General features: G+C 38.1%; 1 protein-coding gene across 3 annotated transcripts in view; it reads left to right on the top strand.

The window, feature by feature from the left end:
* LOC126278262 (lysM and putative peptidoglycan-binding domain-containing protein 2) overlaps positions 1-13,194 on the top strand; it is a 40,903-nt gene extending 27,709 nt beyond the window's left edge. Inside the window, exon 3 of one of the 3 annotated variants that reach the window (XM_049978265.1) lies at positions 12,998-13,194. In XM_049978265.1, coding sequence (XP_049834222.1) covers positions 12,998-13,172 — 175 coding nt within the window. In that variant the 3' untranslated portion in view covers positions 13,173-13,194. Of the gene's footprint in view, positions 1-5,262; positions 10,216-12,997 lie in introns of those variants that run through there. The other 2 variants (XM_049978264.1, XM_049978263.1) reach the window with 2 other exon arrangements.
* The last annotated feature ends 227 nt before the right edge of the window (positions 13,195-13,421 follow it).

Genomic DNA, 13,421 nt, shown 5'->3' with positions numbered 1-13,421 from the left:
AACACCCCCCCCCCCCCAAATACCACAGCCCCCCCCCCCCCCGCCCCACACCCATAAACTAACCACAAACTTACCCCTCCCATACTTTCTTCTCTTCCTAAACTGTGACTCATCAACCTCCACAACCACCCCAGGCCCACCCAACTTACCCCTGTACTTAATATATTCCGAACACACTTCATAACAAAAAAGTACCAATAAAGCACCATCCTTTGACTCGCACCCACCTTGTGCACACAGAAACTTAGGGGATTTATAACAAAAATAAGTCATTACCACAATTTCTCGCATGCCCAGCCTAGACTTCTCGAACGAGGAACCTTGCCTAATGGAGCTCCATAGATTATCCCTACAACACCGCCACATGTAGCTGTCCCTGGTCAGAGATGCCAGAACTTTTGTAAGTCTCATTTCTTCCCAACGCACAGAACACTTGACCACTTCAGCCAACAGACCAAGTAGCTGAAGGTCTAGTCAGTTTCAGTCTTACTTGATGATGTCATGGTGTTAACATTGGTACATGCACGGGTTGTCAGCAGTTGAGGTCCATCGTCTGGGGTGTTCAGTGCACTGTATGTCGAGATGCACATGTGCTCTGCCTAGCATTTTAAACTCTGATGTCAGTTCTGCCCCAGTCCACCACCTGTCCTGCTTTACCAGTCTGCGCAGCCTATGTCTGACATCTGTAATGAGGTGTGGCCACCCAACCACTTGATGTCTAAGTGGCTTCACCTTCGTTTCGCCACATGCTGAAGACACTCGCCACAGCATTCCTCGAATATCTGATAAGTCGTGCAGTTTCTGAAATGCTCGTGCCGAGCCACTGGGCCCTCACAATCTGTCCTCAGTCAAACTCAGTCAGTCATGCCACACCAGGTGATGCTGCTATTGCCTGGACGGGATGGCAAAACGTGTGACTACGTGCCTCTGCATGTTCCCTGAAGAGGGCAACAGCATCCATGATGCAACCAAACAGTTCATCTCAGACTTTACCCAACTTCCTGGGTCAACGGAAGTGTCCAATGCTGCCTGTCGGCTCTGACCCATGACAGTCCTATTGTGGCGTGTGACATCATGATGGCGCGGAGTTCAGTTTGTGAGAGTGGCGTATTTGTAGGTGTCGTACTGACACTTGCTGCTCTCTGTTGGTGTGTTTATGGGTAGCGTGTTATGTGGCGTACTAGGTTCAGTTGCATGGTAGCCTTTGACATGTGTGGTTCTGATGTTGACCGTGGGGTTAGAGGAATATTTTTCAGTGAGTTAACAGTTTAGTTTTTGTTATGCACAAGTTATTTTAGTGTTGTTCTCTGTTCGTCATATGTATATTTTTAAAATTATTTTGGTTACGTCTGTGGTAGGTATGGATATGACTGACAATCAACAGTTCGCATTTGTGTGCGCTGATGGGGGGACAGTGCTTTGTCCCTTGCCCTATTTTGGCGGCATGTGTTCGAGAATAGAAAGAATCCTCAAAAAGCACGATATCAAGTGTGTAGTTCGGTCACCAGCAAAATTGAGGAATTTATTGTGCTCGGTCAAAGACAATCTTGGCCTTAGGAAACGTGGTGTGTATAAAATCCCATGCCAATGTGGAAAATCTTACATTGGACAGACATGCCGAACCGTGCAAGAACGTTGCGTCGAACACCATCGTCACACACGCTCTGGGGCAACCTGATAATCAGCGGTAGCGGAGCATTGCCTGGACACGGGACATCGTATGCTGTACAAACAGACTGAAATTTTATCCCCAGCGTCATCTTTCTGGGACTGTGTTGTTAAGGAGGCCATACATATCCGTACAGCGGACAATCTTATCAACAGGGATGCAGGGTTTCAACTAAGTGCCGCCTGGAATCCAGCACTTGCTGCCATTAAATCGAAAGAAAGGGAAACAAGAACTTCCGATCCGTCAAGTGACGAAACGGGCAACTAAGGTTTAGTTCGGACTTTAACCACAGGAGCGTCCGGCAGCACAGTCATTGCCCACAGCTCACGCGCGGATGGCCTTTCTGCGGCTCCCAGCAGGGGGCACCAGGAGCGCCGCTTTCCTCCAACAACGAGCGTCTTCCCGCGCACGCGTATTGCCTGCTCACGGTATGATAAATTCCGTCGCCGCCGTGCGATCATCATCAGTAGCACCTTGCAGCAGTGATAACAGCAGCTACCACCACCTGATGATGTCGAGCAGTTGCATCGACGAAATATTGTGCGAGTTACACAATACAATCCGGCGGCAAACCCGAGAGGAGTATTTGAAGTCATACATTGGTTGCAGAACGTTTACACTCCTTCGTGGTGATCATGTTTACCGATGGTGGTGGCAGTTATCAACAAGATAATGGACAATGTCACAAGGCCAGGGTTGTGATGAAGTGGTTAGAGGAGCGTGGTAGCAAGTTCAAATTGATGTGCTGCCCCCTCTGCTCACTGTATGTAAACCTGATCTAACACATCTGGGATGTGATTGAATGTAGCATCAGAGCTTATCCCCACCCCCGTTCTTTCCTCCACAAAACTTGCAGGTATCAAGTGAATTGTGTGTGCATGTGTGTGCATGTGTGTGCCAACTCCCTCCAGTGACCTGCCAAGATCTCATTGCTTCCATACCATGACTGATCACTGCTGTCCTTACTAAAGGTGGACATACTGGCTATTAGGTAGGTGGTCTTAATGTTCTGGCTGATCAGTGTAAAGTGACAATGGTATATTTGAATTTTTTTCATGAATTGTACCACAGCTGTAACGATAATGCTTAGAGATGACTAAATACGTATTTTTCAGTTGATACTTTGTAAAACACGTTACGGTTTACTAACAATTGTATATGTGTAAATCTGACAATGTGTTGAATAATATAGAAGATAACAATGTACATTAAATGTGTTGTATCTCAGAAACCATTCGGAGTAGGGCACGTGTCCATAAAGTGTTTTTCTTCAAATGACCATTCCTCCTACATCCTTGAACATTGACCCATACTCCTGGGACACTATCAATATTTGAATAGTGGGTATGAAGGAAGCTTTTTGTACCTATTCAGTGAAACAACTGTAGGGCTTTGGGAATCAAGCAGTTCACAACTGTTAAGTCATGCTGAAGATCATTGCTGTAAGAAATGTGTTATTGTCAACACTATCATTAGAGCTCTCTTTGTTATAAAATTACGATAAAGAATCAGTTCATGTTGTGAGCTTGTGTGACTGTTGTGGTTGTCGTAAGGATAATTTTAAAACTGAAACCTTAAATGATCGGTGTTCCTGTTTTTACTTCCTTAAAGTATCACATTTGTGACAGAAGAAACAACACCTACCACTGAAAAAAGAACCAAATGATCCACCAGAACCTGGATATATTGCGATTGATATGTAAGGCTTAATGTTCTTGTTAACGATTGGCTTTATATTTCCTTTTGTGATAGACACATCATAATGTTGGAAATGTATATTTCCTGTAAAGGAAACAACTTCTTTTGTATAGAAGTAGAACTGGAGTGTAAGTATTTCTTGGGGAATCATAACTTTTTTTGTTTATTCGTCCTTGCAAGTGCATTAAGGTTACTATTGACATGTAGTCTGAAAAGTGTGCTTTATCATCATATGCAGAAGGCTCTTGTTATGGTGTTTTCTTGCCTTTGCTCTACTAGAGGCTTGAATGAACAAGCTCTTTGAATCTGAATCTATTTACATCTCTATCTAAATCTATACTCTGCAAGCCACCTTCAGCTATGTGGTGCTGAGTACTTGATATACCGTTGTCACTCCCCTCTTCTTGTTCGTCTCATATCTTCATGGTCCTTTCACGAGTGACTCTTCTAGGAATATACACTCTTGTAACTTTACAATAAACCGCACCATGATGCAGAATATATATATATATATATATATATATATATATATATATATATATATATATATATATATATTAAAAATAAAGATTCCAAGACTTACCAAGCGGGAAAGCGCCGGCAGACAGGCACATGAACAAAACACACAAACACACACACAAAATTACGAGCTTTCGCAACTGGCAGTTCCTTCCTGACGAAGCAACTGCCAGTTGCGAAAGCTCGTAATTTTGTGTGTGTGTTTGTGTGTTTTGTTCATGTGCCTGTCTGCCGGCGCTTTCCCGCTTGGTAAGTCTTGGAATCTTTATTTTTAATATATTTTTCCCATGTGGAAGTTTCTTTCTGTTTTATATATATATATATATATATATATGATTTTGTCCTCACTAAATGAAACAAGCTGTTCTTTCTTAGATCTTCTCTTCTCCCCTAACAATCCTATGTGGTACGGATCTCATACTGAGAAGCAGTATTCAAATATTGGCTCAACGGTGGTTTTGTAAGCTACCTCCTTTGACAGACTAAATTTCCTGAGGACTCTTCCAATGAATCTCTCCCTGGCACCTACCTTCCCTGCAGTCAACTTTATGAACCCGTTCCACTTTAAATCACTCTGTACGCATACTCTTAAATATTTTACAGAAATTACTGTTTTTCTGTGATTGTTGCCCAATCGTGTATTTGTACATAATGGACCTTTCTTCAAATGTATATGCAATATATTATGTTGGGTCATTTTCTACACACTGCACAAAAAGTGGTGATTCTGTGGAGACTTCCTATGTTTCACTGCAACTTTCTTTGTGTAAGAGAGAACTGTCCATGAAGTTTCGTGGAACTTTAGATATTGCATACTATATCATTTATATATAGTGTGAAAAGTAATGAACCTGTAACACTCCCTTGGGTTACACCCAATGTCACTGCTTTGTCTAAAGATATCTCTCTCTCTCTCTCTCTCTCTCTCTCTCTCTCTCTCTCTCTCTCTCTCTCTCTCTCTGAATCATAATGTCCTATTTTTCTTCACTATGTTGATTTGTATCACTATTTATATATTTGCTGTGTGCAGACAGACGTGAGGGGGAAACAAGTAACAGGATGAAACTTTGGAGTTAGTTCTCGGGCTTGCACTGAAATATGTAGCAAGCTAAGTACAAACATAGAATAAACTGCAATATGTTTCATCATGTCCTCATATAGTCACTCTATTATATCAGTCGTAACAAAAGCTGACAAAAGAAACAATGGCAATATAATTTGCAAAAGGCAGGCAATGGATTAACATCATGGTCTAGTTCAGCCAGAAATATTTAGCCACGTGGTGTTCGCCTTAGCTGTACCTAGTTTTTAAAACTTATCTTCTGGATGGTGAGTCTTACGTTAAATTGTTTGACATACAACACTTATAATGTCAGTTCTCTCGTATCCAGATTCTGCAGTTCTTCTGATGACGACATGTTTGGCCGTAGAAGAACTGCGCGATCCCGGCTTCGGCAGCAGCAGTTTGAAGCATCCTCAGGGGTGACACCAATGCAGGGTGCAACAGCAGTTCTTACAGCATCTTCACAGTCGCACAATGATGTGCTGAGTATGCCTCAAACTTTAGTAATGACGCAAGGACGCAAAGTCCGTTCGTCGTTACAGAGGTTGCAGAAAGAACAAGATGAAATGTTTGAATTGTAGCATTTACTCTATTCTAATGAATGTTATGCAGTTCTTGCCTGTTATACTGTACAGGTAGATTGCAGACAGTACGGTGAGTTCTGGCCAACTCTCCTTTGTGACTGATTGAGTAATGCTCTTTCAGGATGTGCTGACTTGCATAAACCTCTGATTGTGTTATGCTAAAGGTCTAATACAAGAGTTGAGAGTTAATGTGTGTTTCGAGCCAACTGTGTTAGGTTTGGCTGAACAGAAGAATAAAATGAAATTCATTCATCATACATATCATCTTATTTAAACTTTCTAATGAGTTAATGTTTGTTACACAGTATTTCGGATATGTACTGTGATTCGGGTTTGGTAAAGTTGTATTAATAGTAAACCTACATTGCTCTCAAAGCTACTTTTGCTTTCTTCCCTTTCATGTTTTTAATGCAATTTAGTATGACACATTTGGATTGCACACTTTTTCCAAAGCTTTATAAATTTCTTACTGTTTCCCTCATTGTCAACGATAATTTCTGAGTAACTGTCTTCCACTGAATCAGTTATTATGTAGTGATAAACACTGCCTTTTCAAAATGATACAAAAAAGATGTAACTTCTGAAAATGGTTTCCGTTTATTAAAAGGTAGCTTCTTTTGGCCTTTATTTTATGGGTTAACCTGTTAATTGATGGCTATGGTCTGGTGAGGTTTTTTATATTCTCCAAAAGCTATATTTTGGAGTGAGTACAGTTCCTCATTATATCGTAAACAAGAAGTGATTCAAAAATAAGAGCTGGGCCTCAATAAAATGGATTATTTTAATTTTTCCTTAAATAGATTTAAAAGGCAATTCTGTGGATTTTAAATATGCCTTACTTTAGACATACAGTCCTTATTTTTGTGTGTAAAATAACAAGAATGTTCATGTAATTGTTTTAAAAGTTGCACACTGAATTAAAATATTATTTTTCATATTCATCCCACCTACATATAAACATTAGAGAGGATTGTGGCAGTTACAGTTTGAATAATGCGTGGGAAAATATATTGTTTTATTTTGATCTTGATACGGTTTCTGATAAAGTGTTAGTAAAATTTGTGAACATGCAGCTATTCTTTGCAGTTAAGTGCAATAAAAAATATAGGTATGTACCTGATAGATAAGAATATTTTGTTTGCATACAAGGTCTTTTCATTACTGATGATACTTGGTGAGGATGTTAATTATGGCTCCACTTATTGAACAGAATGTTGCCTTTGAGAGGCTGGTTATGTAATGTGAATGTTGAATTTAACAGATCTTTCTCGTGTTAAATGTCATAACAATTTTTTTCTTAACCTGTTATTGTAATAAGCATGCTGCTACTAAGTAAACTTACCATAATATTCAAACAACAATACGGTTAACTGGTGATTAATGTATTGTTGCAGCTATACCAGGTGTGCAATAATCTATTCAAATGAGATTGTTTTCATTTCTTTATGATCATTTGTTTGAGAACTATGATAAAATAATTGGACAATGTACTTCAAAGTAAAAAATATATGACAAGAAATTCATATATTTTGCCCAATATGCATTCACTTTCCTGAAGTAATGTGTATCTAGGTGAGTTAGTGTAACATGTTGATACTTAATGGGGATGGTTGCTGGTAGTATGACTCAGTACGTGTGCATACAACAAGACAGTTAACTTAACTGAGTAACATTGCTTCTTTGACTGTTTCAACAGTTTGTTGTATTCACTATAGAGTGCTGCTTTCATTGCATCGTAACTTGTGTTTACTGTTTATTGATGTAAATACCTCCCTGGAGTAAAGTTCTATTCCAAATGAGTCTTGAAGAAAAGAAATTCCTTTTCATATTAGTTCAGTGACTCATTACACACAGCATTTTATACTGGTGTTTTAAGACAATACCTATCCTTGCGATGGAAATAAAAACAGATTTTGCTAAAATAATGTCATAGAAAAAGGCATAAAGTACCTTAAAAAAACCATAGTGAGAATGTTGTTCAGTTAATTCACCCTTTTTGCTATGACTGGAAATAATCATTGTAAAAGTGTGGTAATGACAGAGCAGGAAGAGTTGCCCTTTTGGTTTCCTTACATCCCTACCAAGAAAAAGCTATGATGGAACAATCTTTATTAAGAGTAGTTAATTTAAAAGTTCTATGTGTAATCTGTACACACAAGTTAAAATCACTTCCTTGCTGTGTCAGAATTGTAAAAGTTAATGTTTTCATTGACGTTTCTGCATTAATTTCCAACTTGCCACAGCTGTTTCATTATTCCAGTTTTGAACATGGGCTAGTTTACTACTGAAAACTTGCTCTCTTTAACTGTAAAACTGGTGTCTACTGATAAGTCAGTCTGGGATACCAGTAGCACAAATATTGCACTGTGAACTAATTTGTTTAAAAAAGTACTTTCTATCTTTCTTCCAGGGAGGTGGTTTTTCCCCATTTGATAATTTGTTTTATTATAGGTTTGTTTTTTGTTGTGTGCAGTGTGATCACATTGGGACCGAATGTTGCAAATGTGGACAGTAAAAGTTAATTTGTTTATCCAGCAAGATCTACACCCATTTTGAAAACTAGTCAACCCTAGGGAAAATGTGGAGGAAAATTGTGAACCTAAAACAAGGTCTTGTTTGGCAAGTACTATGTCACTGGCTACATTAACCTACATGTATCAAATCTATTGTCCTCAAAGGATAAAGGATAAATGATTCATGAAGTAAAGAATGTCTGAATATTTGTGTAAAATCTGTTAATTATATGTAAAACAAGTTTACTGTAATAAAAAGCAGTAGCTTGTGACAGAGGTGATGGGGGAAATGAGAAATTTATGGGCACTTCTCCACTCTTAACCTCTTCTTTCATTCTGTTCTGCACAAGCCACCATAACTTGATTTTAATGCTATTCCCAATCCATGGGCAGCCTCTAATACACACTCTTGCTCCCTTGGTCTTCTCTGTCCTGGTTGTATACTTATTCATTTACAGCTTAGGTATTATCAAAAAATGAAAATAACATATGTACACCCGTATGCTGTAGTTCCTGGGGCAATTCCTGCCCTGCCCTTTCCCCCCTCCCCCCTCCAGGTTTTCAGTTCTCTCTATCTTTATGAATTGCTTCTTATTGGCTTCTTACGGATGTAAGAGTTGGTAAGGTTGTGACCTAGTCAGATATCCTTCTACAGTAATTGACGACTTCTGGTGTACTGCCGAGATTCCTTTTTATAAAGAGCAGGATAAGGGAAATGCGCATTCAGTCTCTAGGCGTATGTAAAATTGTGTTAACGGCACTAAACATGTTACATTTTTTCTAATTAAGTATGAAAATTTTATGTATAAAACATTCTTTGCACAATCAGGACAGCACATCCCATTTGTATTGGTGTAAAGTTTCCTAAAATACATTTGACAACATTTTTTTTGTTCCATGTGTCATAATTGTACATAATGGGCCATCGTTTTTATAAATGTAAGATACTGGTGTAAATATGTACAGTATTATACAGTGTGTAAATATCAAGAAGTAGTTGTCATTTGTTTGTATCAATTGTTAATGTGAAGAAGTCATATGCATGAAATATTTCTTGGTGTTCTCATAGTTTATCTTTGAATTGAATAATTGTTGTGAATGTTTAACATGTGACTGTTGATTGCCCTGCAGTATTTGACAGGGATGCTTAAACGTCCAGATTTGCCATATCCACAAATTGTTGAGTATACATTACATAATAAGATTGTGATATTTGTTGAAAATGTTGGCATTGAAAATTTCTGTGCAGTTTGAATATTTTTGTTTTATATAGTACAATTATTATGGGTATTATACAGGAAAAGATGGGACCAGAATGTAAGCTGTTAAGAATGTGTTGCTCTTGAATCACATATCATCTTTACAGCTTCTCATCTGTAAGAAAGGTTTGATTTTTTTATAACGTGATAGTATTAGATAGAGCCTATGTCAAAAATTCTTCTATATAATTTGCTTCAGAAATAGAGATTATGGTCATTGTTTTCAACCATTCTGGGAAAAAATGTATTGCAGAAATATAGTTCTGGATTTAATTTGTTCACTTTATTGTACAGTATCTTCACGGACAATTGGTGGAAAGCTTGTTGATTTGGTTATCTACAAGGAAAAACTTTTTTAAGTTGTCTGTTTTTTGACAATGGTTTGATGCTATTTTATTTGAAACAAACACCACCTGTAATCTTTTTGTTGCCACTACAATTATTCCCATCTGATGCTCCTTATAGTACCAGGCTATCTGATTTCTAGATGCTTTAATGGATATCCCATAATCCGACCCTCATCCTAATAAAATTTTTCCTTGCATTTATTCATCATCTATTTTTTTTTTCCTTCAGTAACTCTATTTTGTAGTTTATCTGCCCACTTAATTTATAACCTTCTTGGGTAACACCACATTTTGAATGACTAGAGATTCTTTCCTAGATTCCGGTGGGCTGTGTTTCATTGCTATAATTTATGTTCTAGACACAAACATTCCAAGAATTTTCTATCAGCCGTAGGCCTTCATTATTGCAAAAAACTATGTTCACCTGTGTCAATTTACTTAGATATCTTCCTTCCTTCGGGGTGAACTTGGAATATATGGGACAGCAAACAATGAGCATATGTTTTTAAACATTTTACGTAACGGAAATGCAAAGTCAATAAAACTGTTTACCTGCATTACAATTAAGTACACTGAGTTAATATTGGTATAACATTGTTAATCCAATCGATCACATGATGAGTTGTAGTCGCATGAAGATACTGCGGCATTTAAATTGTATGATGGGCTCAGCTTATGAATGTGTATTGCACTAAATAAATGTATATTCAATTTCTAGGTAATAGGTGGATCTTAAATTTATTCTAACGTGAAGTGGTAGCCATGTTCACGTGGTAGCTGACCACATTAAACAACCCAGCGTGGTGAAGAGAGTAGTTTGTGATAATCTACATCTACATCTACATGACTACTCTGCAATTCACATTTAAGTGCTTGGCAGAGGGTTCATCGAACCACAATCATACTATCTCTCTACTAGTCCACTCCCGAACAGCGAGCGGGAAAAACGAACACCTAAACCTTTCTGTTTGAGCTCTGATTTCTCTTATTTTATTTTGATGATCATTCCTACCTATTTAGATTGGGCTCAACAAAATATTTTCGCATTCGGAAGAGAAAGTTGGTGACTGAAATTTCGTAAAAAGGTCTCGCCGCGTCGAAAAACGTCTATGCTGTAATGACTTCCATCCCAACTCGTGTATCATATCTGCCACACTCTCTCCCCTATAACGCGATAATACAAAACGAGCTGCCCTTTTTTTTTTTGCACCCTTTCGATGTCCTCCGTCAATCCCACCTGGTAAGGATCCCACACCACGCAGCAATATTCTAACAGAGGACGAACGAGTGTAGTGTAAGCTGTCTCTTTAGTGGACTTGTTGCATCTTCTAAGTGTCCTGCCAATGAAACGCAACCTTTGGCTCGCCTTCCCGACAATATTATCTATGTGGTCCTTCCAACTGAAGTTGTTCATAATTTTAACACCCAGGTACTTAGTTGAATTGACAGCCTTGAGAATTGTACTATTTATCAAGTAATCGAATTCCAACGGATTTCTTTTGGAACTCATGTGGATCATCTCACACTTTTCGTTATTTAGCGTCAACTGCCACCTGACACACCATACAGCAATCTTTTCTAAATCGCTTTGCAGCTGATACTGGTCTTCGGATGACCTTACTAGACGGTAAATTACAGCATCATCTGCGAACAGTCTAAGAGAACTGCTCAGATTGTCACCCAGGTCATTTATATAGATCAGGAACAGTAGAGGTCCCAGGACGCTTCCCTGGGGAACACCTGAGGGTCTACAGAAGCTTGCTGATTGTATTTTCAACAATGATAAGAAGTGATTTGTATTAAAGTGATGATTCAGATTCTAAGTGACAATGTTGTTGTTTAAGATGACCACGACAATGATAATGAGTGGGCACCAACCAGAAGAGTATTTAAATATTCTCTCACTCATTTGACATTCTAGGACAAGATGTTTATATGGATAGTTTACATCAAGGTGAACCTAATATCATAGCTCCTGGTTTGCTTGCACGGAAATAAAGTCCAGATGCGGCATATACACAGGAGTGATCACTAATTACCAAATAGAGGTGGTGCGCAGCAGACCTGCACTTAAAGACTCCATAAAAAAACGTGTGTGCTTGTTTTACTTCTAGTGACGTAATATGCAATGCCTGTCAGTTACTTCTGAGACTAAAATCCTATACCCCAAGAAAATAAAATTAGATGTTTTAATGAAATCCAGGATGGAAGTTAATATCTGTAAGGAGATATACTTGGCATGTAAAAGAGAGGAGGGAGAGGGTAGAAAAATACAGCTTTTGGGCAAATCTTTAGTAAGTCAATAAACAGCTATTTTGGCAGAGGAGCCACTGTTCCTGAAAGCTTTCATATTTCCATAGCTTTTGTTTTCTTGTGCCACTGCTGGGTGAGTACAATCTTTTATCTGTCAATTATGTTTTCAAAACTTGATTATTGATATAAAAAGTTATTTCTATTGACATGCAATGGCTGTGATTGGGTGCAAAGCTGTCTATCCACTCTTCAAGCATTCTTAGCTTGAAGATCTCAGCTGCATTTGAGTGCCTGCAATGAGTATTGACAAATTATCCTGCATGGTGAATTCATGACATGAAAACCCAACTTTGGTGCACATTACAACAGTGCTGCTGTAAACACTTTTGCATTAGTGTTTAGAACAGTTGCTGTAATGTGAATAGCACATGGTAAGAAATATTGTGATGAATTTTATTAACTTATTTTGTTAATTTCAAACAATCATTTGCAATAGATAGACTTTTTGTACTTGGTAGGAAATATAGGCTTTATGCGCAAAGGATAACTCCGTAACTGGTGATTAATTCCCTCCCTCCCTCCCTCCCTCCCTCTCCTAAATCCTTCCTTCTGTCTTTAACTTATACTCTAGCATCACTGCTTTGTTACAGTGTATTAGGAAAGTCTCAGGAATCCAAGAGGAAGTTTTCAGATTCTCAAATTGGAAAAACAAAGGGTTGTCTATTAAAGGTAAAGATCGGAAATACCATTGTTTTGATCATAGCATTGTGCTGTTATCCTCTAATGCAGATAATAAACAATGAGTAGGAGAACTTTGTAGAGTTAGTTTGAAAGTAGGTCTGAAAATTAATTACAACTATACTGCTGTGAACAGAGCTTGTGCTTCCCTGAAATTTTACATCCAGTTATTTATGAAATTGTTGGTGGTGACTTTATCCATAGAAAGATGTGCGCCAGATGTTTTCTTTGAATTTTGACGTATAAACACAAAAAACGATGAATGGGAGGTTCAGACTTTCTTCTTTCAGTACGAGAAGTTTTTGTGCCACATTTTTACTGGTGACATGACCTGTATTTTGTTTGCAATTCCAGGAACAACATGCCAGTCTGTGGAATGACATCATTCATTATCCCCAACAAAAAGACAAGAAAAAGGCAGGCAAATTCTGAGTACCAGAAAGGTTATGACAAGTGTTTCAGGATAAAATGGACATCCTACTCATCAAATTACATAGAGCAGCTTACTTTCATAATGACCTTCGTATAATCAATACATTCGAAAGAATATAGTATTAGTTAATGTCAACTGGTTCTTTTTTAAGAGTAAGTGAAAGTGGTGATTGTAGAGATAGAAACAAAATCGTACAAATAGCCTACACTGCTTTTGGTAAAATGAGAATTTCCAAATGAAGCCTCCCAAAGTCTGGAAAATACATACAGACTGTAAACTTTCCTTTTCAGTTTTGACTTGGAGCAGTCATAAGGTGACCTACTTGCAAAACCTTGTTTTGCTTTT

Source organism: Schistocerca gregaria, chromosome 6 (assembly GCF_023897955.1).
Source record: "Schistocerca gregaria isolate iqSchGreg1 chromosome 6, iqSchGreg1.2, whole genome shotgun sequence".
NCBI classification, from domain to species: Eukaryota; Metazoa; Arthropoda; class Insecta; order Orthoptera; family Acrididae; genus Schistocerca; species Schistocerca gregaria.
The sequence above is the reverse complement of the archived record's forward strand: the minus strand, read 5'-3'. Positions and strand labels throughout refer to the sequence as shown.